At 35.9% G+C, this 24,772-nt stretch overlaps 1 protein-coding gene across 1 annotated transcript; it reads right to left on the reverse strand.

The window, feature by feature from the left end:
• Positions 1–292: 292 nt before the first annotated feature.
• Arl2 (ADP ribosylation factor-like 2) lies at positions 293–23,888 on the reverse strand. The gene is made up of 6 exons (XM_081730302.1): positions 23,788–23,888; positions 23,522–23,656; positions 13,810–13,920; positions 9,966–10,128; positions 8,095–8,175; positions 293–968 (listed from the first exon to the last, which is right to left on the reverse strand). Exons 2-6 carry the CDS (start codon positions 23,584–23,586, stop codon positions 834–836), a joined length of 555 nt encoding a protein of 184 aa, XP_081586428.1. The 5' UTR covers positions 23,587–23,656; positions 23,788–23,888; the 3' UTR covers positions 293–833.
• Positions 23,889–24,772: the final 884 nt, after the last annotated feature.

Below are 24,772 nucleotides of genomic sequence, written 5' to 3' on the forward strand. Positions count from 1 at the left end.
CGTTTCCTTCTTATCTTTAATTAGCTGTGCCAAAGCTTTGGTGTTACAAATATAACACTCCGAAGTACTTATTCCACTGACAACCAACCATGTCCAGTACTAAAATAAATTCACTATTTTAAATAACATCTCTTTTTTGTTGTTGTTGTTGTTCTAGATATTCCACCAGTTTATTCTCTACTAAAAGAATAAATAAGCACACGTAAGTGTCTTTATGTATAAAATGTTTAAATTAAGAGATTATTTTGTCTACTTCGAAATGGTAAAGGCTTATATAAATCTGAATAAAATATATTTACTATAAAGCTATTTATTCTGATATTCAATTCATCACAAATTAAACTTGTTATTTACATCTCAATTTACAATAACTTAATTATCAACTCTTTGATGTGACACTGTAAAAACAGCGTGGTTTTAATTTTTGTTATTTATAGACACAGAATTACTAATTACTGCTTGTTAGAGCGTATTAAAAAAAAAGATATCAAATCAAAATATGAATTTTAGTCAATATGTCCTTATGTATATTTCAAATTTACAGAGTTTCGATCGACAATTATAGTGAGTTGTGTTACGTACCATATTCACATATACTCGAACTGAATGTGTGTGTGTAAAAATCAAGAAGCGTTTCATGGACGCTTACAATACAAAAGATACATATAAAAAGTCTGTTACAGCTGAATCAGAAGAATCATATTCCACAAAAAATAATCTCACTCAGTTGCAGGGTTGCCAGCACCAAAATTTTTAACATTACGATAAGTCGCACCAGTGAAACTACGCACAGGGCGGAAATCAGAGTACTTTAATAAGCTGCACCGACATGGTTAATCTAAAGTAAATATCCTGGCAGATATGTCGTCCACAACCCAGTCCATTCCAACCAGCAAATTCTCACCTGTTACTGCACTACAAGGAATTATTTTCCAGTGATGAGTTTTAATATTGTCCAACTCCAAAATCTGGAAAACAAAATTATTTCATTATCGGAGGAAGAGAATATCAACACCATATTTCATAAAACATATTAAAATATATGGAAAATGATTCTGCACGTACTTATAAAAACTAGTAAAAAAATACATTTGGAGAAAGAAAAGGCCTTTATGTTTTGTTTCCTATGACAAATCATCGCAAAGTGTGAGGAAATAAACTTACAAGGTCAAGTATCTCAATCATAATTAGCTTTACAGGAAGCCGTGCAGAAAATTCTACAAAAGTTCTACGTGAACTATCTGACTGTACCCAATTCAAAACGTTAGCGAAATTTCCTATGCAGAGCGAAGAATTTTAAATAATCTGGTCAACACAATTCTTAGCAAGAGCACACCACAACTTCCTCAGCTGGGTTGTACTGCGTGATTCGAGTAGACCAAGTTCTACGAACCTCAACACTTCTTTGTCTTGGATTGGAGTGATATGAGCATAACATTTCTTTTACAGAAAAGTTATATAAGACGGGACGAACCACTCACTAGTCAAGTTTGTGCTCGAGGGACGCACCCCTACCGGGAAGAGACGCTTTAGTGTTCCTATAACTTAGCTTTAAAGTTTGTTTGCCTGCAAGGTTTGCTATACGGAAATGAACTGCATTTGAACTTCATATATGGTTATGAAAAAAAAAAAAAAAAAAAAAAAAAATCGTTTTCTTGGGTAAATCATATATCTATCTATCTATCTTCACTACATTCATAATGAATGTACTCTAATATCGGATTGTAGTTATAGCAATAAATGCAAAACAACATATTCTGAAACTTGATACTTACTGCATTCGTTCCAGTCTTTAACGTAATACTTATTAAAATGGAAACCGTTTTACATAGGTAGAATACGCGCGGCTTAGTGCAAACGTTTTTATCTATGGTTGGTGGCGTCGCAGGTTCGATCCCAGATTATGTGAGATTCTGCTGGATATGATTATTTCTGTAAGTTTTCTTTAAATTCAATCTTCTCATTTTCTCATTTCAGCGATATATATATATATATATATATATATATATATATATATATATATATATATATATATATATATATTTACAACTATTCAATTGTTTTTATACAATTCTTCTGATATGCACTAATCGCGCCCGAAACAGTTTCTGACGACTGGATTCTATCTTGTGCCAAGGGAAGTCACTTCGAACTGTTACCACCTACCTCCTTAAAATTCAGTTTATTTTATTCTCCAGTTTCTCCCCACTAGGCTTCTCGGCTACAATTTTATACACCCAGTGCGTATAACCCGTGCGAGCGAGGTTCTCGTCCATCTTCGACGCTTCGACAAATTAATAGCGACTCCCTGTTTTTAATAAGGTTTTAACAGGTCTCCCTTTTTTTTCTTTTGTTTGTTTTGAAAATTGTCTAGTATCCCGGCAAAAATGCAAACGAGACGCTAAATGTCCCGATTTTTAAAAGTATCCCGATTCTGTTTCGTAGTTACGTAGTATAATTTTTACGTTGGAAAATTTCGAAAACTTTGTAAATAGTTTCAAATTTGACGACAGACAGCTTCGTACTAAACTCCATGTTTCGATATTGACTGTCTGTGGGCAGATAATCAAAAGTTACTTCTTCCTTACTGGCACGAATAACGGCACAACAATGACTATATCTAGGTGACTGTCAAATTATACCAGTTTGCTGAGTGTCTCGTCTTTCGATTTCATAAATCTGATTATCCTAAGCTATCGTGAAGTTCAAGGTTGCGAAGCTTTCTCAATTCGCCCATCTGTTCATCTGTTTCCGCATCAAACATTCTTCTCTGCGCGTCAGCGACTAACTCTCACGTCCAAACGATACGACAGGCAAAATTACACTTTTAATTTCTTCGATATTTAGTCGCGACGATATAAGGTTTAATACGGAGTAGTAACATGCGCTTTCTGGGAATTAATCTACTTTTACTTCATTCTTATTTGCTAATACTATATCTAATCTAAGTTCAGTATATTCTCAGTAATTCGACCAGGTATTACTCCGGCCCATTTTGTTATCCTTTGGTGCCTGGTGGGTTCCTGAATATTTACAAATACGCTGCATTTCTCTCCATTTGAGGTCGAGTACGGCGCAAATATATCGGCATGTAATATGGCAGTGGGCCACCAACCAGTTTGGCTCTGTAAGCACGTAGGTAACACAACAAAGTAAATATCGCTTAAAATTTTTCCTTTCCTTAATCTAATAACATTTTTAGATTCTGTTATATCCCACCTTGGAATTGGAACTAGAATATATATAAATACTTATGTAACTGAAATTCTTTATAATTAAACAATGAATGAAAATCAAAAGTTTAATTTTCTTCTCCCTGTTGGGCGTGAGGAGCAAGCAGTTATTTCTGACAAATGCTGCAGGTAACGCGTGGGAATGCGATAAAGGATATATTCGTAGCCTCTGAAAGAAGCACACGCAGTATGAGATATGAAACGTTTCTCAATGACTCAAATCTTGTTGCTGCTTTTTCGAATGTGATTGCGATGTGTACATTAAATCGGAATATAATTTCGATGCAGCCATTGTACAGTATATAAATTAACTACAACAGAATGGAAAAATTAAAAACTATTAAGGAATATTAATACATGAGCTTTAATTTTAATTAAGAAAGACATTTCATGTATTCCAGTTCTAATGTAATCTTTAGCTAAGCTCAAGTGGGTTGCTCTCTCAGCCAACTCCTGCAGCATTTGCCGATATTGCATTGCGCTCTCGGCCTGAATACATTATGCAATCTTTATTTGCATAAAGATCTGAAATTTATAATATGGTATTTCATACTTAAACGCACTTTATTTTCTTGCTTCACAAGAAGCGTATGTGTCACTGTTTGGAGAGTTGAGTCACTTTTAGAAGAAGACTAATAACAATAGATAAATTGTGCTATTTAATAAAGTGCTTTTTTTTTTAAACATATAATAACATATAATACATATACCGGGTGTAACAAAAGTCCGGGGTCACAGGCTATCTCCGTTATGTATAAAGATACGAAAAAAATGGAAACAAAGGAATGTTATTGGAAACAGAAGGCTTTCAATTTAAAGTGGTGCAATTTTTCCAGTTGTACCAGCCGTATGGAGTTCACTTGAAGGAGTATTAGGGCTACAATTTTTACATTTATTTTTTAAAATACTCGACATTGTTTTTCACATTTTCTATCTTCTTTGAGACAGAACTTTCTACAATTTAGACAATTCATGATTACTCTTGTAACTGGAACAAATTTTAAGTATATCAAACGTTTTTCAGCCTTGTAACGGTGTGATAAACTTAATTCATCATATTTTTCTTATGGACAAAGTTGGAAAGTGAGCTGCAAAGAAAGAAAGATTACTCAATTCTTCTAACGTTACTTTAATCTCGCGCCTTAGTCCTGTAAGAGTTAGCATGGAACATTTATAGTTTCCTGTTTTCACGGCTCGTAGATCCATGAGACAAACTTCCATCACCTGCTTCTGTCAATCCTTGTAGTCCCTAAATTATCGTTACGTCAGCAGAGACATGCGCAAGAGACTAGAGAACTTCGTAACTAAGAGTGACTGCCAAAATGCAAGAACCACTCCGTACAATGTCTTGACTAACTGATACGTATAAAGACAGTGCTCTCTATAATTTCTTGTTTCAGTTTTAGTTGATATGTGATCAAGAACTATTCATAAGTATTTATCAACGCTAAGTATGCATGTGCATAATTATTGCCTTTAATTAAATAAAGTGTGTGCAATATTAATTTATGTTTGTACATCATTTCAAACTGTTCCCACGTTTTGCTACCACATGTGTGCATTCGATGTTTCAAATAAGGTTTCGGCTTGAGTAACTCGCTTTGAATAGAATTATATAAGGTTGAATCTCTAGGAGAGACGGTTCCTCAACCATTGTACTTCACTATCCTTTCCAATGCTTTTCACATGTACGAGAGGGGTTCCATATTGATTTACAGTTTATCTCATTAACATGCAATCACAACAGTTATATCTCAGTGAATATTTCTACCTCTCAATATAATCTTCCTTCAGCACTGCACTCTTGGGCCAGAAGTGTTGCATTTCCAAACCTCATGGGAGCTCATTTTCGGAATATGTGGCATTCTTGTCAGCAGAACCAACTGTATGTATTCGAATTTAACGAACTGATGTTGGCGCAGAGAGACCCGCCTCAATTTCCGATATCATAATGTACCTGTTCTCCTAATAAGTCACCCAACTCGCGAGATTGTTGCCTGGTCTTGTCAGGTCACTTTCCTTTAGAAATTATAGCCCTTGTTCCCTTTTTCTGTTATGATGTTGTTTCCGACCAATCATCCAGTTGAAAACGGTGTTTCATGACACTACATGTTTTATACGCACTCCACCAACTGCCCTGTAACCCTCGGCAGTTTTTCTGACAGAAATAAAATCGTCCAGCGCTGTCCCTGCTGATTGCTCTTCATGCTGTTCTCTCACGGGATGACATCATAGGAAAAATGCACTGTGGCATATAGACATTACATTCCTCCGTCATGTGCTGGCACCTAGCGATAAATATCTGCGGCTATTATGCCAAGACAAACGGCGGCCTGGAATCCAACAAAGTTTATCAATATGGAACGCTCCTCGTACATTTAATAGAGTACTGAAATATAGTTTCTATCTTTGTAAAATATTTTCTGGAATCAACTACGATGTTTCCATTTTCATCTTCAACCACATTCAATCTGGGTGGGTGCACTGGCTCAATTGTAGAACGTTCACCTTTGGTGCGTGGGGTACTTGGTTCAATCTCAGCTCAATCTCAATCTTTGATTTTTAAGATCTTCCAAAGTCCGCAATATTTATATATATTATTAGTACACAAATTTATCCTTTAACATAAGGATATATCGAATTTGTCAGCATATAGGACGCACTTTTTCTCAGAAAATACATTTAAAATACAGGGATATGCATTATGCGCCAGTAATCAAAATTATGAGTTGAAATTTCATTCAGCAAGAAACTTCTGGTTTTTATATATATATATATATATTGAAAGTCTTTTGGTAGTCAATAATAATCCGGGATTTAACCCTTCACCAAATTTATTTATAAAATATTACAAAACTACTTTGTAAGTACAAAGATAATAAATTAGTCTCTTCCTTATCTCAAGTAAAAGTGAAGGAAGGAAATACTTTTTTGCACGGGAACCCCTTAGCTTACAGCACTTTCCAAAGTATCTGTAGCGACTTTAGGATATGGTATTACTGGTAACCTTCTTAGCTCATGGTAGCCTCCAGGGATTTGGGCAAGGTAATATTCCTTTGTCCAAGACGACCTCAGGAGCAGGTGTAGGTTATGCGATTAGTGATCACCTGATAATTTGGTTCTCTTTTGGTCTTTTTTTTTATAAGTGATTTCTGGGTGGCTCGTTCCTCCTCGGGTTCCGTCGTGTTGGTTTCATAACTTCTTGTTTACTTCATGTGTATCATCTGCTTGTATTGATAGGTATAAACAATAGCACGCGATTTATAGATATTAACATGTATTCGATGAAATAATGCGCGCTGAAAGGTGGGGATCCTCACTATATATATAAAACTAATTACTCTATTGTATTTTGTCCATTAACGAAACAGTGGTTTCGAATAAACAGTTTCTATTATTATTATTCTGTTCTATAAGTTGTGTGATACATTTTATACTTCAATACTGAAAGACAGAGCAGTCTAGTAAGCAGAGTTCAGATTCACTGATATTTCAAGGTTCTAATTTATCCGATATGCACATTGGACGTTCATCCTAAGGGCTGGATCAACGAAGGGGAAACACAAGTTCTGGATAAACAATGTATGGTCTAGGCCTTCTGGTGGACTGTCAAAGAAACCTGTCTTGCTAGTATGAGATCAGTTTTGGAGGTACAGAACAGGAGTTGTGAAAAATAAATTGAATGAACTGTAATTCCAGGTGGCCTAACAAGCCGGCTTCAACCTTTAGAACCTACATTAATAAATCTTTTAAAGGATTCATGGAGGAGCAATGGAACAGTGGATGGCAGTCTACACTGCCAGGAAGAAGAAAGAGACCTACTATTTCGCAGATTTGGCAATGGATCAAAGCACCATTAAATGCTGTGTAACATAAGACAAGTTATAGTCATTTAAGAAATGTAAATTAGTGATCCACTTGATAGCACAAGGAAAGATTTCTTAATTTTCAGTTCTTGAAGATTATGCTTCATGTGCTTCTTCATTTAAGATCTGGAGATGAATTTCTGGGTTTTAAGGATAAAGATGAAAAGGTAACTGACACACAATCATAGTCATACGTCTTGCAAATAAAATCTTGTCTTGTTCAGCAGTGTGTTTATTTTTCGTTTTTTTTTTATTATTTTTTTTTTTATTTTTATTTATGAAAAGGTAACTACACTATACCCTAGCTACAGTTTTTGTAGACATCAAGAGCTATAAAATTAGTACAGTACATCTTTACGCAAATTCATGAATAGTGTAAAAATTATTTTTTCTCTTAAAAATGTGCACAAAAAGGGGGCGCGTCTTATACGGTGCTGCGCCCTATACGTTGGCAAATAAGATAATATATAGTGTGGCCCAATTAATATAAGAATACTGAAATTAAGGTTTTTGAACATTAAAAAAAAAAAAAAAAAAAAAAAAAAAATCACACTAAATATCTCAAGTTGAAAGTTCTTTCTAGCATCGTCGGTAACGTGGTCCACAATGCTCATACTTCACATTCAAATCACTTATGCAGGAAAGAAACCTTATAGATATCAAACTAGGACTGATACACTTATTAGAGATTTTATTACTAGGGGGTATTGTTAAAAAAAATCACAACAGTTACCTCGGATCAGAATAATTAGACATACTTCTATGTTGTGATCTGATTTGCCTGCTCGTAGTGTTTATCCAATTATCTTTTGTTTCCTTTTAATTTAATTGATAAGAATATGATCCCAGATAGAGACCAAATACTATCAGTGAAAACAAAGTATGAAGGACTGAAATGGTTAATACCTTTCATTTTAATTTTAAAGCCCTACTGAATATTAATTATGGGAAAACTGAATCGCTTAGATCTTACATCTACTTGTAGAAACACTTACATCTTTAATGGCTTCTGCAGCAAAAGCACCTGGTAAATCCTGTTTGTTGGAAAACACTAATAATGTAGCTCCTGCTAACCTCTGAAAATAAATGAAAATAGAAAATTAAAACGCTGAAGTATTTGTGTGATCGATAATATTATTCTCATACATGTATATAACAACTTATGTTTTTACATGTACCCCTGAATAAAATGTTATGCTAACTTTTGTTCGTATTTCATTAGTAACTTTATAATACTGTGTACATTATTCCTTACGAAAAAAATCGCAAGAGGTACTCACTCTTGGGGATGAGTTTTTATTCAGACTACTTTTTCAAAAACGACTCAGGCGATTTTGGCCATATTTCATAAATAAATATTTCATTAATATTCTTATAATATTGCACAATCGCTTCCATGAGAATATGCATAAAAGGTAGTTAACTATTGAGGTGAGTTCTTTTTAGACAATTTTTTCTAAAATACCACTCATGCGATTTTATTATTATTATTTTATAAACAAACATTTCATTAATAACCCTAACACATGGCATAAGTTATTTCTTATGAAAAAATCTACAAGGGCTAGCTTACTTTTGGGGCTCATTTTTTTTTTTTTTTTTTTTCAGTGAAGTTTCCAAAAATTTTTATAATTTTGATCGTATTTCACAAGGAAATGTTTCATTAATACCTGTGGCACAACATGATTTTAGTTTAAGAAATTGGAGCGAGAAAGTTTAGTGCGGTGGCCCGTACCTTTTATTTAAAATAAGATTAAAGGAGCCTTGATATATTGCGAAAATATGAAGTAAATAAATAAATAATAAAAATAGCCAAATGTAATTTTCTCTTCTTTCATGTGAAGCATTTCGAATAGTAAGGCCAAACTCAGGAGGGTCTTGCTTCCTGAAAATCCTTTCTTATACTACACTCTGAACGATCGAAATAATCGTAAATTTATTTGGAAACTTCACATTCTAAGGGAAAGACGAACGGCAATCTATACATATAGGCATGAGAATTGGTTGCCACAGTAGTTTGGTATTACTACTCAAGAACACCTCAAATGGATACAGATAACTATCTTTTAGGGCGTTCAACTCTACGTAATAGCCTTTTGTTAGTTCGTCCTAACTGTCCGGAACGCTTATAATGTATATACGCCAAAATCCGTGTTGCATTAATTTGCGCAGACGATGTTTTGAGCTAAGAAACTTCGACTAGGGTCGATGGAGAGGCTAGTCAATGGAAAAATTTTAGTATCAAAGGCAATTGAGTAATACATCGTTGGAAAGGTTTATATAAGATGAACTCAATTTGGTGTGATTACTACGTCTCTATATTGCTTATCCAAAATGGCGGAAAAGCGAAATTCAAAAATTGACTATACGCACATATATCTAAAGTTTATTCAAGGAACGTTCAGTACCTCATGTAAACAAATACGCGTGATGATTGTTTGATTTTATTGGTTCGAGAGCCTTAGAACACCCATGCGGCAAAAGAAAATAGTCCTTGCTTATAAGTCTCATTACCAGAATTCCTTAGAATTAGACAAAAGAAACAACATTTTATCTAAGAACTAAGTTGAATTAATGCACTAAAAGAGACTACACATGCATTGAAGGTAGTTTTGACCCAACTTTAGCGCGAATCACAGTTAACAACATGGTCACATGCGGGGAATAAGTAAAACATCGACAGGGTACAAGCACGTGCTTCTCGAAAGAAGCGCTGACCGATAGCCAATCATCCGATGACTGGCGGAGTAATACAATTCTGCAATGTTTACATCAGGATCAGAAGGTTCGTTGAATAAACTTTAGGAAGTCATGTTCATGTAGCGTAGCTTAAATTCTGTTATGCAACTATACATTAGATCTTTACCTCTTCTAACAAGAGACTGTGAAGTTCTTTCTTGCAATCTTCCAATCTTCTTTTGTCCGCACTGTCAACAACCCATATAAGACCATCGGTACTCTCGAAGTAATTTCTCCAATATGAACGAAGAGATTTCTGGCCTCCAACATCCCATATATTTAGCTTGAATCTTTTAAGAAAACACAAACAAAATATAACAATGTAAGCATACTAACGTACTAAATTACATAAAAAGAGCAAATATTGTTACCTGTGTGGCGCATCAAGTTTTTCTACAATATTTCCGAAACTGCACAGCTTGATTATTCATATAGATCAGAGTTTCCCAACGTGAGGTCGCGAAGGAAGGTAAAAAAGATAAATGTAATTAGGATCTTGTTGCGGAAAATACTTTTTTTTTAAGATCATTTTGAATTTCTTATTTTCATAGACATATTTATTCCTATTCCTATATAAGGCTCAACACCTATACAACTATAAGGTTAAGCAGCAATAATAGAAACGGAAAATTACTTATGGAGTTGCTGGCAAGAGGCTGCGATAAAAGGGGAGTCATGATATGAAATAGGCTGAAGTCAGATGTAAACAATACTTGCCGGACTACTTCTTCAGAGGCTTAATTAATGATTTTCTTTTCGTTCGGAAAAAAGGGTAACTCTATACTTATTCGTATGCTTTCTTTCCCCTCTTTTTCTGAGAATTGGAAAACTGCATATAGAACAATTTACGATGAGTAAAAGGTGTTACTTTTTGCCTTTACTGAAATAACAGTGCTTTTATATAGACTGACAATGAACTAGATAGATGTTTTGTGTAGTGTACTGACTCGAATGCTACGGAAATTTCAGTGTAATAACAGTAAATAAAACATTCTATTGTGTAATGTAATTTATGATGTAGTTCCTCTTCTTGTCTAGACTACTTTTATCCAGGTTTAACCCTTAGATGGTATGCTGTATTATCCAACTCTTAACTCGTTTAATGACTGTTACTAAAAGCGATTTTAAACTTTTCTTCTGTTTCTAAAAGCGATCTTATTTAAAAAAAAATTAAGTTACAAATTATACTCATTTTTGTGACCTTTAAAACCACAGGGGTCTCACAGACTGATAATATCGTATAAGAGTGAATTTAGGATCCTTGGACCTGATGAAGGATTCACACACTTGTCGTTTTATGAACGAAGATGTTTTGTGCAAATGCCTTTACATGATTTAGAACTATGTTTCTACAACAATTACTTTTCCTTCGAAAAGAAAATTTATAGGGACTAGCTATGGGCAGCCCCCTTTCATCTCTTCTAGCCAATATTGTAATTCAATCATCATGAAAGTCCTACAGATATGCAGGTGATTCCCTTCTGATCTACAAAATCTACTGACAAATTTTAACAACATTCATCCTAAAATTAATTTCGCCACCGAACTTGAAAATAATAATAGAATTAACTTCTAAACATTACCAGTGCCAGACACAACAACTAATATCGCATGAATAGGTCTATTTACAGAAAATTAAACGCAAGAAATATCTACATAAAAGGAAAAATTAAGTTACATGTTTGGATAAATTTCTTCCTCAGGGTTTAGAAAATAGTATCACGAAACCAAAATGAAATTTTTCTGTTTAACGTCTCACGATTATTCCCTTTAGGCTAAGGGAGACGGATGATCAAGGCAAGTGAATGATGATGATGGAAGAATTGATGGAATTGTCCGCCACAAACGTACCTGGCTGGGCATCGAGCCAGGGACCCCACACATCAAAGGTAAGCGCTCTACCAGTGAGCAACTGTGCCCCACCCCCTATTACAAAACCAGAATATTGACAGTCAACTTCACTTCGTATTTAAAAAAAAATTGGTGTCGAAAATGTTTACAATAAACATTCGTTAGATAAATGAAAGCAAAAAGCCTGAACCTTTACGAAAAAGAGCAAATGTTCTAAATCAATAAAAAAGAAAGGAAGAAAGGAAAAAAGAAAACAGAAAAATGAATCATGGCTCTAGAATGGCCAACAAATCAGCAAAAAAATATAGAAAAATCTTTAACAGGGTACAAAAGTTAGTACGTACACTTAAAAGTAAACTATGGTATTTATGTGGACAAATCTACATAGGTATGACGAAGAAAGACATCAAAGCTCGGATAAAAGAATGCATTATAGACTCTAAGGACAAGAGCCAAGCGATTTCTGCACTATCAAAACATCTAAGTGAATCATACAACAAACCAACATCTTATACAAAATTTCTTCGCTTATAGAACAACACGTATACAATCTTTAATCAGGACCAAAAACCCTAAATTACACTAGGATAGATATGGTCACTATTTTGCAAAAAGGGGATAATTGACAAATTTCTCAGGATAAGGCAAAATGGGTTGACTTCTATATACCACAGTCTACTTTTGTGTCAGTTATACCGCTAGATATCCCTGGATTGTAGTTATAACCGTTTCGCATGATGATGGGATCTTTTATTTCAAGTTCAAAAATGCTGTTATCTCAATTTCACCAAAAATGTCAGTTACCCCCTTTTTGCAAAATACCGACGATATGTAAAATGTTGAAGTCTTGATTATATATGCCATAACCTATGCATAAATAAATGACTAATTTGTTTTATTTACCTTTCGTGATTTTATGACTGTATGTGCAAGAAAATCGGTTATGTTTCTCAGTCAACAAGTGTATTTTATTTTGAATTTTTTTACATTCTGTATAGTAAAACTCCAATATAATGACTGGCAACGCTAAATGTAACTAGTTGTGATTTTGTGGTTATATTTGCACGAAAAACATGAAACAGAAGTTTTCGTTTTTTTTTTGTTTTTTTTTTAAGTACAATCTTTGTTTTATTGTATTCTACAATTAAAAAAAATGCCTTTACAACATTCACTACTTGAGTATCTTGTTTCCTCAGGACTAGCAATCTTGATTGATTTTCAAATTGGTATTTCTTCCGATGCTAGATATACAACCCAGTAATCCACGGTTATCAATTTGGTTGCCAAAGCACCTAATCCAATCCCTGTAAGTTATACATCTTGCCATAAGTGTTTTACAGATTGCTTATATTCAAGCTGATACGTAATAGAAAAGTATCACAAGCCAAGAAACATATACAATATCATTTCGGTTTTTGTAATTTAAAAAAAAATCTTGCATGTTGTTCTTCGCTAGGAAATATTATTGTGAATTTCAGATATTCTATTAGAACACAGAATAATATACGTCCAGTTAACCAAAAATAAAGATACTAACGGCGGTTTTCGGTATGCATTTGTGGCTAATTAGTCCCGTTTTCGAGTCCAAAATGGAGGACAATTTCTCTCGGATGTAAGCCGAGAAACGGTTTGGATTCCACCTTAAGCTTATATGATCCGTTCCAGCATAACCCCATTGTTGCATAGTAAGACTAAGGTGAAACAAACTTATTTTTGTCTATATGTAATATAAATACACTGAGCAAATTATTTAAACCAATAAAACCTGGTTTAAACAAAACATTAAAAAAAAAGAAAAACTTAAAAAAAAAAACATGGTTTCTGCCAAGCCTGCCAACACATCAACAATAATGACGCTCAAAGCCAAACCAATGACAATGTAATACCAGTTATACGTGTGCCATGAAAGCAATGGCCATTTAATATCAGTATACATATGCCATCTGAAAGCCATCACGATCTGAAAAAGCTATTATTATTACAGTATTACTTTTATTATTTACAATTGCATTATATTCTATTGCACTCAAGTGCAAACTGTGAAACTCAGGGCAAAAGACAGAATAGCTGACGGTATATATATATCAGATTCAACAGGTTATCAAATAAGCAGTACTTACCCTCTATGTTCTAGAGTCTTAATGTTGAAGCCAAATGTTGGTGAAATTGTATCTATACTTTCTCCATTGAACCTTTTCAAAATGGTTGTCTTTCCAGCGTTATCTAAGCCTCTGAATAAGTGAATAAAGGAAAACTAATTTTCCACTTTTGGGCTTATGTTTAGAGACAAAAAATTCAATTGACCAAATAAACAAAACATTTAAACAACATACCAATACATTATTCAGGGTATTTTGTATCCATGGCAATGGATGCCTTTTGTAATGTCATATCAAGTATTCGCAAGTGCCCTGTCTTAAACAGAACTTTGTTAATCCAACGGACAACGTCAGTTTGTCCTAGATTGTGGAAATGTTTTGTAGCAGAACTCGCAACGCAATAAAATTCAGGCCATATATAACCATATCTGGCCTCATCACATTAGCGTAGTCCACACATACTTTTCAGTAATAACAATTCAGTTTTATTATTAATAAGAATACACTGTGATTAAACTCTCAAATGCAAAACAAGTATCAAAAGAGACAATATTTGAATAATTTCATTTTTTAAAAGTGTAAATTTTCTGATTCTTAATGTCTCCTGCAATTTAGCAAATTTTATGAACAAAATTCCGAATTTTCTGCAGCGAATTTTCCTATCGGTATTGACAAATAGTCCCAGAACATCTAGAAAGGCTCAAGCTCTATTTCCGATGACTCGTGTGGTTCCGATTTTCGTAAGTTGTAGGTTCACGTCTATGAAATGAAATGAAATCTTTGAGTTTTACGTCCCACGATTATGCCGGCTAGGCTAAAGGAGACGGTGATGATGAGAAATAAATGAAATGGTGGAATGAAGAAAGTGGAAGGAAACGGAAGAACCCCGAGGAAACCCACGCACGCGGGTCTGTCCTAGAGACCTGCATGGGCCGGGCTTGAGCGGGCCGACACTGATTTCTCTTTAGGTCGGGCCGGGCTGGGGCCGATTAATTGCAATAATTATTGACTTTCGTTAAACGATAACTAGAATAAAGACAAACGTTGAAGAAATGTGCCCGTTAAAAATGTTACAAAATGAAACTTTTAAAATTTATTGGGCCCGGGCCGGGCCAAGAATTTTAAAAAACTTATCGGGTCGGGCCGGGTCGAAAATCTTCAAAACTTTTCGGGCCCGGGCTGGGCCGAACCTAGGCACATTCGGGCTGGATTGGGCTCGGGCCGAAAAATTCGGCCCGTGCAGGTCTCTAGTTTGTCCACCACAAAGTTCACTTGGCGGGAGCAGGGTTTCAACCCGGGACCCCATGCATCAGAGGTGAACGCTCTACCACTGAGCCATAGGTTCACGTCTAGTTAATCTCTGTCTTGAAAGGAACGATTAACTACAAAAACCAAACCAATACGTATAAAATAAAATAACAATTTATGAAAATAATTTTAAGAAGTCAGACCATATTTATATATATAGTTCAACAGGTAAAACTTACATTCCAGAACGGAGGAGAGTTTTACTTTGTTCATATATTTATTGCTATACAGTACAAATTATATTCCGGACTCTGTTCCTGATGGGAGCTTAAGATTTTTAGATATTTACCTACTAATTTGAAGGTAACGTGCTGCTAACAACCACCACCACCACTACCGAATACACATTTGTTCTCTTAATATTAGCAGCACATAACAGGCTAGGGATGATTTTTTTTTTCAAAATCAACATTTATGGGACAAATACGATAATATTTACTTCAGCAATTTTATATTGCGGAACTATAAAACATGCATCTCACGAATCCACGACAACCTTTTTCTTGTTTTGAGTTGAATGGTTTATTATTTATTTTTATGAGAAAAATCTTCAATTTTCTCCATGATACTGTAATAATATATTATTACCCTGTATATACATATACAGGGTGTTAATGAACTATACCGACAAAATTTAAGAGGTGATTCCTCACATCAAAATAAGAGAAAAAGTTCATATGGACCTATGGCGAAAAGTGCATAGTTTCAGAGCTAGGACTGTCCAAAATCGCGAAAAATCCATATCTCAATAGGCCCTATTTCAAATTCGAGAGACTGGAGATGGTGGTCCTTATCAGCTTAAAGGCAGTCACGCATACGCAATCCAAAAATGCATATTTCATTAATGTTCAATGGTGTACAAATTATTCCCTGCAGGGTGAAATTCCCAGACATGCCATCAACCGAATTTTGAGATATGCTCTGACTTTATGATTGGTCCAAAGCAGGGAAACGAAAACCTTGATAGCAGTGAACACGGAATCCTTTGGTGCGATGTCGGAAGTGTTAAGGATCGTCAGCAGCACGGTCTCTCGTACTCGGGAAAACGCATGGTGCGATGTTTTCTTTCACGCTTATAAGTGAAGAAAACGTGAAATATACCGTGACGAAATACATATCATCACACGTTATTCCGAACACATACACACACACACACACACAAAATAAATAAATAAATAAATAAATAAATGGAGCTGCCTGTTCCTAACACTTCCGCCTTCCCTCAGAAGCATTAGATGTCCATTGTTGTCAAGCTTTACCTCCTGCCTACTTTGGACCCTTCTCCAAATCAGGGTATATCTGAGAACTCTATTGAAAACATATCTGAAAATTACACCCTGTAGGGAATACCCTCTACACCTATTGGCAATTGATGAAATATACACTTTTGGATTCTGTATGCGTGACTTCCTTTACACTGATAAGAACCACCATCCACAGTTTCTGGAATTCGAAATAGGTCTTATTGAAATTTAGCTTTTTCGCGATTTTGGACAGCCCTAGCTCTTAAACTATGCACTTTTCGTCATAGGTCCATATGAACTTTTTCTCTCGTAGTGTTATCATTAGGGGCTATATTTTAGGTGCTCCAGCTAAGGCTGTGTCACACACAAGAAACGTGTTTTATGCCATATGAAGTGTTTCTTTACACTATCCTCGTTTATCTGTGTAGACACCGTTGTTGACATGCTTGCTCCTCAAGGACGCACCTCCTCACTAATGCTTGGGACCCCATGCTGCACTCCTACCTTGACTCGGTTAGATATCACTTGTGGTTTTTAGTAGCTATCCTGCACAAGTTTGTTTATGTTTTAACTTTAATTTGTGTTTTATGCACTGCAGTTTTTAAGCCATACGTGTACATGTTGTAGTTATACTCAGTCCCCCTCAAGTCAATCTTCACATACGCCCATAATGTAACTCTTCCCTTAAGACGACTTTCTACGGCAATAAGAGTGCATTCCCTGCTAAGAAAAGTTCATATCGCACGAATATAAGTATCCCTTGTATGTAAACCTAGTGTGAAAAGACATTTTCGTATGCGTTTTTGCAATTTTTGATGTCCCAGGGACATGTATTTCATAGGGAACTCCTCCTCAAGTCCCCTCTAACAGTTTATTTACATAGTACTGTCTATCAGGGGCGTCATTTTAGACTGCTTCTTGGGGGGAAGGGCAAGAGCACCACCGACATAAGACTTTAACGTTTTGTACCAGTATATTAGTAGACAATTAACTAAAGCATATGTATTCCTCAAACTCTTGGGGGAGCAATTGCCTCCTCCTGCCCTCCGTAAATGACGCCCCCTGCTGTCTATCATCCTGGTTGAAAACGTGAGAAAGTTAGGTTTAGTTGTTTTCAGTTGATTTCTGAATAGTGCGTAGTTTGCAACAATTAACAGTGGAAAGGTACTAATTTTTCGCAGTAATACAATATAGATGAATATATATCTATTGTAGAGCAAATACATGAAAATAAGAAAAAATAGTGATTAACAATTAAGAGTGAACGACAGAAATGAATAAAAAAGGTAAAGTATAATAAAATAAAAACAAGTACGTACGCTGAAAACAGGTTCATGTGGATCTTATCCGTGATCATCTGCAGAAGATTAGCTGAAATCTTGAGTCCAGAGCGTATTAGAGGTTATTAGTGAAAGAACTGTAATTTTTTGAACAATTGTTCCTTGTAGCATCTCTCAAACTCACTTATTCCAATTTGGTATCAATATGGACCACCAAAAGATTGTACAAGGTTTGGGGATACACTTTCACGAAGAAATTTACCTTTCATTGTTATATAAATACGATCGCATATTCCTGATTTGTATAAAAATTAATACCTTATATTTTCCTCTTTAATTTGAACAATGAAAGTACTATGTCTTGCCCTATAAGCACGTTAATTTGTCTTGAAGACCAGTAGCGATATTTATATTGGGTATTATTTAGTTTCTCTCCCTCAAATCACTTGGCTGTTTATTACGGTTCGTTATTTATAACTGTGATGTAGTCAGGAGTATAAACACAGCGTGGACGTATGACATAAACACTACAGTGCATAAAAACACGAACCAACTTGTGCTGGGTGGCCACTAAAAAAAAGCACAAACGCTATCTAAACGAGCCAGAGCAGGACTGCAGCAGGCGCGTCAGCGACGGTGGGTATGTGCATAAACAACGTAGTTTACAATACCTCACTATAAATCACAATATCGGCTTTGGAGCCGTTGTCAGATTTGGGGGAGATACTAAATGCCATCCGTTATTTTTGCTTTATTACTTCAGATCACTCACCTAAATAAGTAAGCTAGCTAATCTTCCGTAGATGGCGGCAACGGATTAGACATACACGAACCTGTTTACAACATTGTATTACTATTTAGTTGTTGATCTTAATATATAATATCTACAGTTACTTCTCTTTGATTTCCGTCGTTCATATTTAACTATTAATCACAAATATTTCTGATTTTCATGCTTTGTTTACTCTCCACTAGGTATGTATTCATCTGTGTTGTATTTGGTCTAGGAATTAATTCGTGGGTGGACAAGAGATGGCGCAACGAACGGAGCGTCCCACAGTTCCGTGTATCCACACATGTGTTGCAAACCCCTGTCATCGCGTATCGTTCGTAGTATAGGGCAGTGGATTAAAGCGTCAACAACACCAGTTTGTAGTTAAGTGAACATGGCGCAATTTGTGCCTGATAAAGTGTTTTTGCGGGGTGTCCTGCTGCATTACTTTAACATGCAGAAAAGTGCGACTGAAAGTCATCGTATTTTGGTGGAAGTGTATGGTGACCATGCTCTAGCTGAGCGAACGTGTCAGAAGTGGTTTGCACGGTTTAGAAGTGGTGATTTCGGCTTGGCAGACCAAGAGCGAGCTGGACAGCGAAAAAAATTTCAAGACGAAGAATTGACAGCATTGCTCGAGCAGGATTCGTGTCAAACGCAGGAACAACTTGCAGCAGCATTAGGCGTTGATCAAACAACAGTCTCCAAACGCTTGAAAGCCATGGGAATGATTCAAAAGATGTCACATTGGGTTCCACATGAATTGAAAGACAGAGACGTTGAAAGACGAAAAACCATTTGCGAATTGCTGCTTCAACGACAGAGCAGAAAGGGGTTTCTGCATCGAATTATTACGGGTGATGAGAAGTGGATCCATTACGAGAACCCTAAACGAAAAAAGGCCTGGGTGAAACCAGGTGAACCAGGTCCATCACAACCAAAACGAGATATTCACTGTGCAAAGGTTATGCTGTGCATATGGTGGGATATGAAAGGTGTGGTGTACTATGAGCTGCTGCAACCGGGTGAAACTATGAATGGAGAACGTTATCGACGACAATTAATGCGTTTGAAGCAAGCTCTGGCCAGAACACGACCAGAATGGGAGAACAGACATGATAAACTTATTGTTCAACATGATAACGCTCGCCCACATGTCGCAAAACCGGTCCAAACCTATTTAGAAAATGTCGGATGGGAAGTTTTACCCCACCCGCCGTATTCACCAGACGTTGCTCCTTCGGACTACTACTTGTTCGATTGCATGAACAACGATTTGATTGGACAGCGGTTTACTTCTTCAGAAGATATCGAAACATGGGTCTCTGACTGGATCGCTTCCAAGGATGAGGACTTCTTTCGCCACGGAATCCGTACATTGCCTGACAGATGGGCGAAAGTGGTGGCTAGCGATGGACAATATTTTTCTTAAGGTATTTATGTATTTTGTGTTTGTACTACAGCTTCAATGTGTGCGTACCAACCGCACGAATTAATTCCTAGACCAAATATTACTACGCAAAAAATTAGTACTTTCCAACTGTTAATAAGAATTGCAAACTATGACTATTCAGAAATAACGAAAATTAATACCGGTAAGCTTTACTTTCTCGTTTCCAACCAGCACTATAAACAACACCATACTACAGTAATATCTAAATACATTTTTAGAGGGGAGGGGGTGTTTTGGAACGGAGCCCCTATCAAATATGTCCCTAGGGCATCAGAAATTACGTAACTCATACGAAAACGCTTTTTTCCTGTGCCAGGTTACATACAACGGAATATTTATATTCACAAATTATGAACTTTTCTTAGTAAGGCACTCTTACTGCCTTAGAAAGTCTTCTTAAGGGAAGAGTTGTATTAATAGGTGCAGATTGACTTCAGGGGGACTGATTATATCTACAGCGTGTGCACGTATTCAATAAAAACTGCAGTGCATAACGCCGAACTAACCTAAAAACACAAACAAACTTGTTCTAGGTAATCACGCATGCTATCTAATCGAGTCTGAGCAGAAGCACAGAAGGGGGCCCAAGATGTTCGAGGTGGTGTGTCTATAGGGAACAGGTGTGACAGCGATGGTAGGTAGTGTGTAACAAGAATAACAGGAAAACACTTTATATACCATAAAACGGGGCACGTTTAGCAAAAGGGGCCCAGAAGCACGTAAAAAATACAAAATTTACAGGAGAAATGGATGATTGAAGTACTTAAGACTTGAAATAACCTACTCCATACTAATCTAATATTAGTAGAAATAATCAAAATTATATCACTCTTTGGAAAATTATGCTGGACTCCTACACTAACAAAACTAATCTAATCTAACCTAACGTGAACAGAAATTACCGAAATTGTAACGTTTTTTTTTTAAGAAAAAAAAAATGATGGAATCCTTCTGCTAAAGATATACTGGGAAGGTTCTAGAACACAGGTCCCCTCACATAGGTTAGTAGCTATTTTGGTTCTTCTCTGTACCAAAGTTTAATATTTAATTCAGATAGTATTGCCGAACGAGAGAAGGCGGGTTAGAGTCCCGCAGGGCACGTTGTTTTCTGTCTTTATTACAGCTAAATGGAAAGGGGAACCTGTGTTCTAGAACCTTGCCACATATACTCATAGAACATATGGTTTGTGTGTTGCACAGCTTTACAGCAGTCCTATGATCAATTTGAACAGTGACTTCACGCAGTACTTCACTTCATCATGTCCTTCTTACACAGTTCTAGGCAAGTCTTTACTTTGGCTCCAACTGTGACTTTAATCGGTTCTTATAGGTTCAGTCACTTCCTGGAACTGTTTGTGCGTGAGTCACTTGTTGGAACTGTTCGTGCCTTTGGTGTGACGTCTTAGTTCATATTTTTCCCACTAGGTGTCTGTGTAGTCATATGGTAGTTTGTTAGTGTGATGTTACGTGTTCTGTGTGCATGTATGTGTGTGCTGCTGTTTGTGGCATGCGGGAAGCGCGTAATTGAATTGGTTGAATTGAGTTAGAGAAAACCTATCATGGTTGTGGTGTAAAGCTGAAGATATTTTCGACGTATGGTAAAAGTGGACGTTTATTGGCTTTTCTTGTTTGTAATAATAGCAAGTGTGCTCGGTTTAATAAAACGACGTGTGTGCGGAAAGGAACATTTTTCAGTAATGTTGAATATTGCGCATGTGTTCTTGGTATCTTATTTTTTCGTGTGTGGAATCAGCAGTTATGAGTTCATTATTCATGAGTGTTCTCCTATGGCGAAATGGTGAGTGTTTTCTTTTTTTAATTCATATTTTTATTCTTGATTTGTTTTGCATTTGAGTATTAGGCAAAGTATTTGGTTTGCTGCTGCTTGTCCTATTGTCTTGTTGAGATGTAATTTTTTTTTTTCTTGGTCATGCACTGATTTATGATTAGAGACGAGTGTTTTTTTAAAATTTTTCCCTTCTTATCTTAGCTTTATAGTAGTGGTGTATTTATTATTATTTTGGATGTTTTTATGGTACTTGAGCGGGGGGTTTGGGGGGCGGTAGCCCCCCATTTAGATCTCAAAATTTATAGTCACCGCTTCACCTGAATTGATGTTTAGTAACATTGTGGCCCTTGTACTTATAGTATAATTCTTAACATCGTACATTACTTTCACTGTGTTAGTAATTGTAATCGATTCATCTGATCCGGTTCCGGGAGCAGTTTAGGAATGATTCCTAAACTGCTCCGGGAACCGGATCAGATGAATCGGTTAAAGTCACTGTTTGAGTCAAAGTAAAAATTTGCCGAGTTCTATAAGGTAAAGGAGTACACTCTCCATCGCGCACTTCTACCTTATTATACAAGAGGTAAGACCCCCATACATTTTGACTACTTTACAATCCTATAATAAAACCAAGTAATATATTTCTTCTATGAATTATACAAATTTATACCCCATAAAATGATATGACATACCCGAAATTTTACTCCATTTCACCATATTTAGTTCAGAGGCAACTCCTCTCTTAATAATTTAATCTCTACATCTCTGACCTTCCTATTGTTACTACAGCATACACGTTCTAGGTTAGTTAATAAGATACTGCCATGCCACACGGGTTTGAAGCACTGTCACATTATGCTCTATTGTCTGTTTACCTAATATATCAATACGCGAACTAATATAATCAAGAATTTAACTAAGGTTTTCTCTGTAATTAATCATCCTACATTGATGACCTCTATTACCTTTTTCGTACTGTCATTTTGATATTTCGTCTGGTCCTGTTTATTTCTCCCCGCGTAATTGAGCGTTCACTTCTGGTGCGTGTGGCCCCTGGTTCGATTCCCGCTCATTCCAAGTGCTTTGTGGTGGACAAACACCGTGAGCGTGGGTTTTCTCGGGGTTGTCCCATTTCCTCCCACTTTCTTCATTCCATCATTCATTCATTTCTCATCATCACCGTCTCCTTTATCCATCTGCGGCAGTTAAGCTACTAAATTCAAACCTAATACGTTTAGCAAACATTATACTAACATTGGGTTAAGTTTAGAGTTACCCCTCCGCTTTTTATAAAAATCAGGAAAATTTACAGGAGAAATGAGGTAAGAAATGATAATTTGAAGTTTTTACTTGATGTTTAGGAATGTAAGTTCAGCATGAGAGTTATGTTTAATACGAGAAAAGATATGTGGAAGTTAGTACTATTTGCCGGATGCGGAAGCATTCGCGGAAGGTTTCAGCAGCATGGTAGTTGTAAAATATGGCAAATATGGCGAACAGGTGTAACGGATGCTCAAAAATAATGAAGAAAACCTTTTAAATTTTTGTGAAGCCCACGGGGAACTAAAGTTAAGTGAAATGTAACAATATTGAACACTTTAAGCACTGTTTTTTGTATGTTGCAAAGTCCAAGGGCACCTTCAGACTGGAGGGGCAACTCTAAACTTAAGCCCTAACATTAATCATACTTTTTTTTAGAAAAAAATATATTGACCGACTACTCTTCATCTGTACCGTACTGCATTACGTCACGAGTTTTATTTTCTTATAGGAAATATAGCATGAAAAGTTTTGTTAAACCTACACACAATGCATTTAATTAGCAAACCTGCTATAATCTATAAGATTGTTAGTTTGTAATTTATTTAGTTATTACAAAAAGGATACAGCATCAACAGTCTCACTTCCCTCTCTTTTTGCTTCATCTTTTTCAATATTGTCAATAAACCCATCGTTCAAGTTCAGAATATTCCGCTCTGCACGTAAACGTCAAAGAGTGGATACACCTTCTCAAACACAAAACTGAAAATAAATATTAGTTCTACTTGTTAATTTTACGGACAGTCAGTTACACACGTATAGAAAGCGAACATTATAAATACTATTTACAGAAACAGATCACAATATTCTTATTCCAAAAATTACCAACTAACCACGCTTGTGTCAACTTCGATCTATTTACTATTGCGACACTCACTATTCATTTGTTTTCATGTCGCAGTTCCATCGAAGACTACGATTGCACATAGTTGCCATAAGTGAAAGAAAATGTCTACAGGCCTGCATGCAAAATGTAATCGGTTTATATAATATTTTGGTTTAACGTCCTAGGAATATGCGCCAAGCTTAAGGGAGGATCGTGAAATGAATCATAATGGTAGAATGAAGAATGTGAGAAGGGGGACTGTAGGGTCCCAAGAAAACATGCGCTGACAGCATTTGTCCGACAGCAAGTTCACTTGGTGGGATAGAACCACAGACCCTAAGCATTAGAGTTTAGTACTCTACTACTGACCCACCTGACCCTCTCCCATTTCTATTCTCTTGTAAATGAGTAAAAACAAGTAGAAGTACCGCTCTATTTTCTTTGTAAATTCTTTTCAACAAAGCTAAACTATGCTAACAAAGATAAAGTTTAAATGTAATATATTTATTTTTACTTATTTATCTAGTTTCTCTTCCCTTCATTATGCTCATTAGAAAATTAAATAAAATTTTTAGTTTAATGTCCCATGATTACGCTCTTCACGTTAAAAGAGATGGATGATTAAAGAAAGTGAATGATTGTCAAATTAAATTTCTTGCGCTCTCCCACGCAATTGAATGATTGTTGAATCAAGTTCTTTCTGCTCTCCTACTGAGAATCGAACCCGGGACGATGTGCTCAAAAGCTCACGCGCTAGCCACTAGCCTAGCCGGGAGGACCTACTTTCAACGAAATTGAATTAAACAGACGATAAGAACAGGACTCGTGGTGAGTGCAAAAAGAGTCCTACGACTAACTGGGCTCGAACCAGACTAGAAATTGAAACCTTAGTACAGTTGCACAAACCAATACATGATATCAACCATCACAGAATTGGCAAACACCCATAATTACTATCATATGTATTTTTCTATGATATACCTTTCTCCATG

This window comes from Thermobia domestica, chromosome 11, assembly GCF_964235325.1.
Source record: "Thermobia domestica chromosome 11, izTheDome1.hap1.1, whole genome shotgun sequence".
NCBI classification, from domain to species: Eukaryota; Metazoa; Arthropoda; class Insecta; order Zygentoma; family Lepismatidae; genus Thermobia; species Thermobia domestica.

What these genes read in the sequence shown, in the direction of transcription:
- Arl2 (XM_081730302.1), bottom strand. Translation starts at nt 23,586, where the DNA reads ATGGGTTTATTGACAATATTGAAAAAGATGAAGCAAAAAGAGAGGGAA. An exon ending in AAGACTCTAGAACATAGAGG is followed by an intron (nt 10,129 to 13,809) that starts GTAAGTACTGCT and finishes TTTTCTTAAAAG; the next exon opens with ATTCAAGCTAAATATATGGG. An exon ending in CTGCAGAAGCCATTAAAGAT is followed by an intron (nt 969 to 8,094) that starts GTAAGTGTTTCT and finishes TTTGTTTTCCAG; the next exon opens with ATTTTGGAGTTGGACAATAT.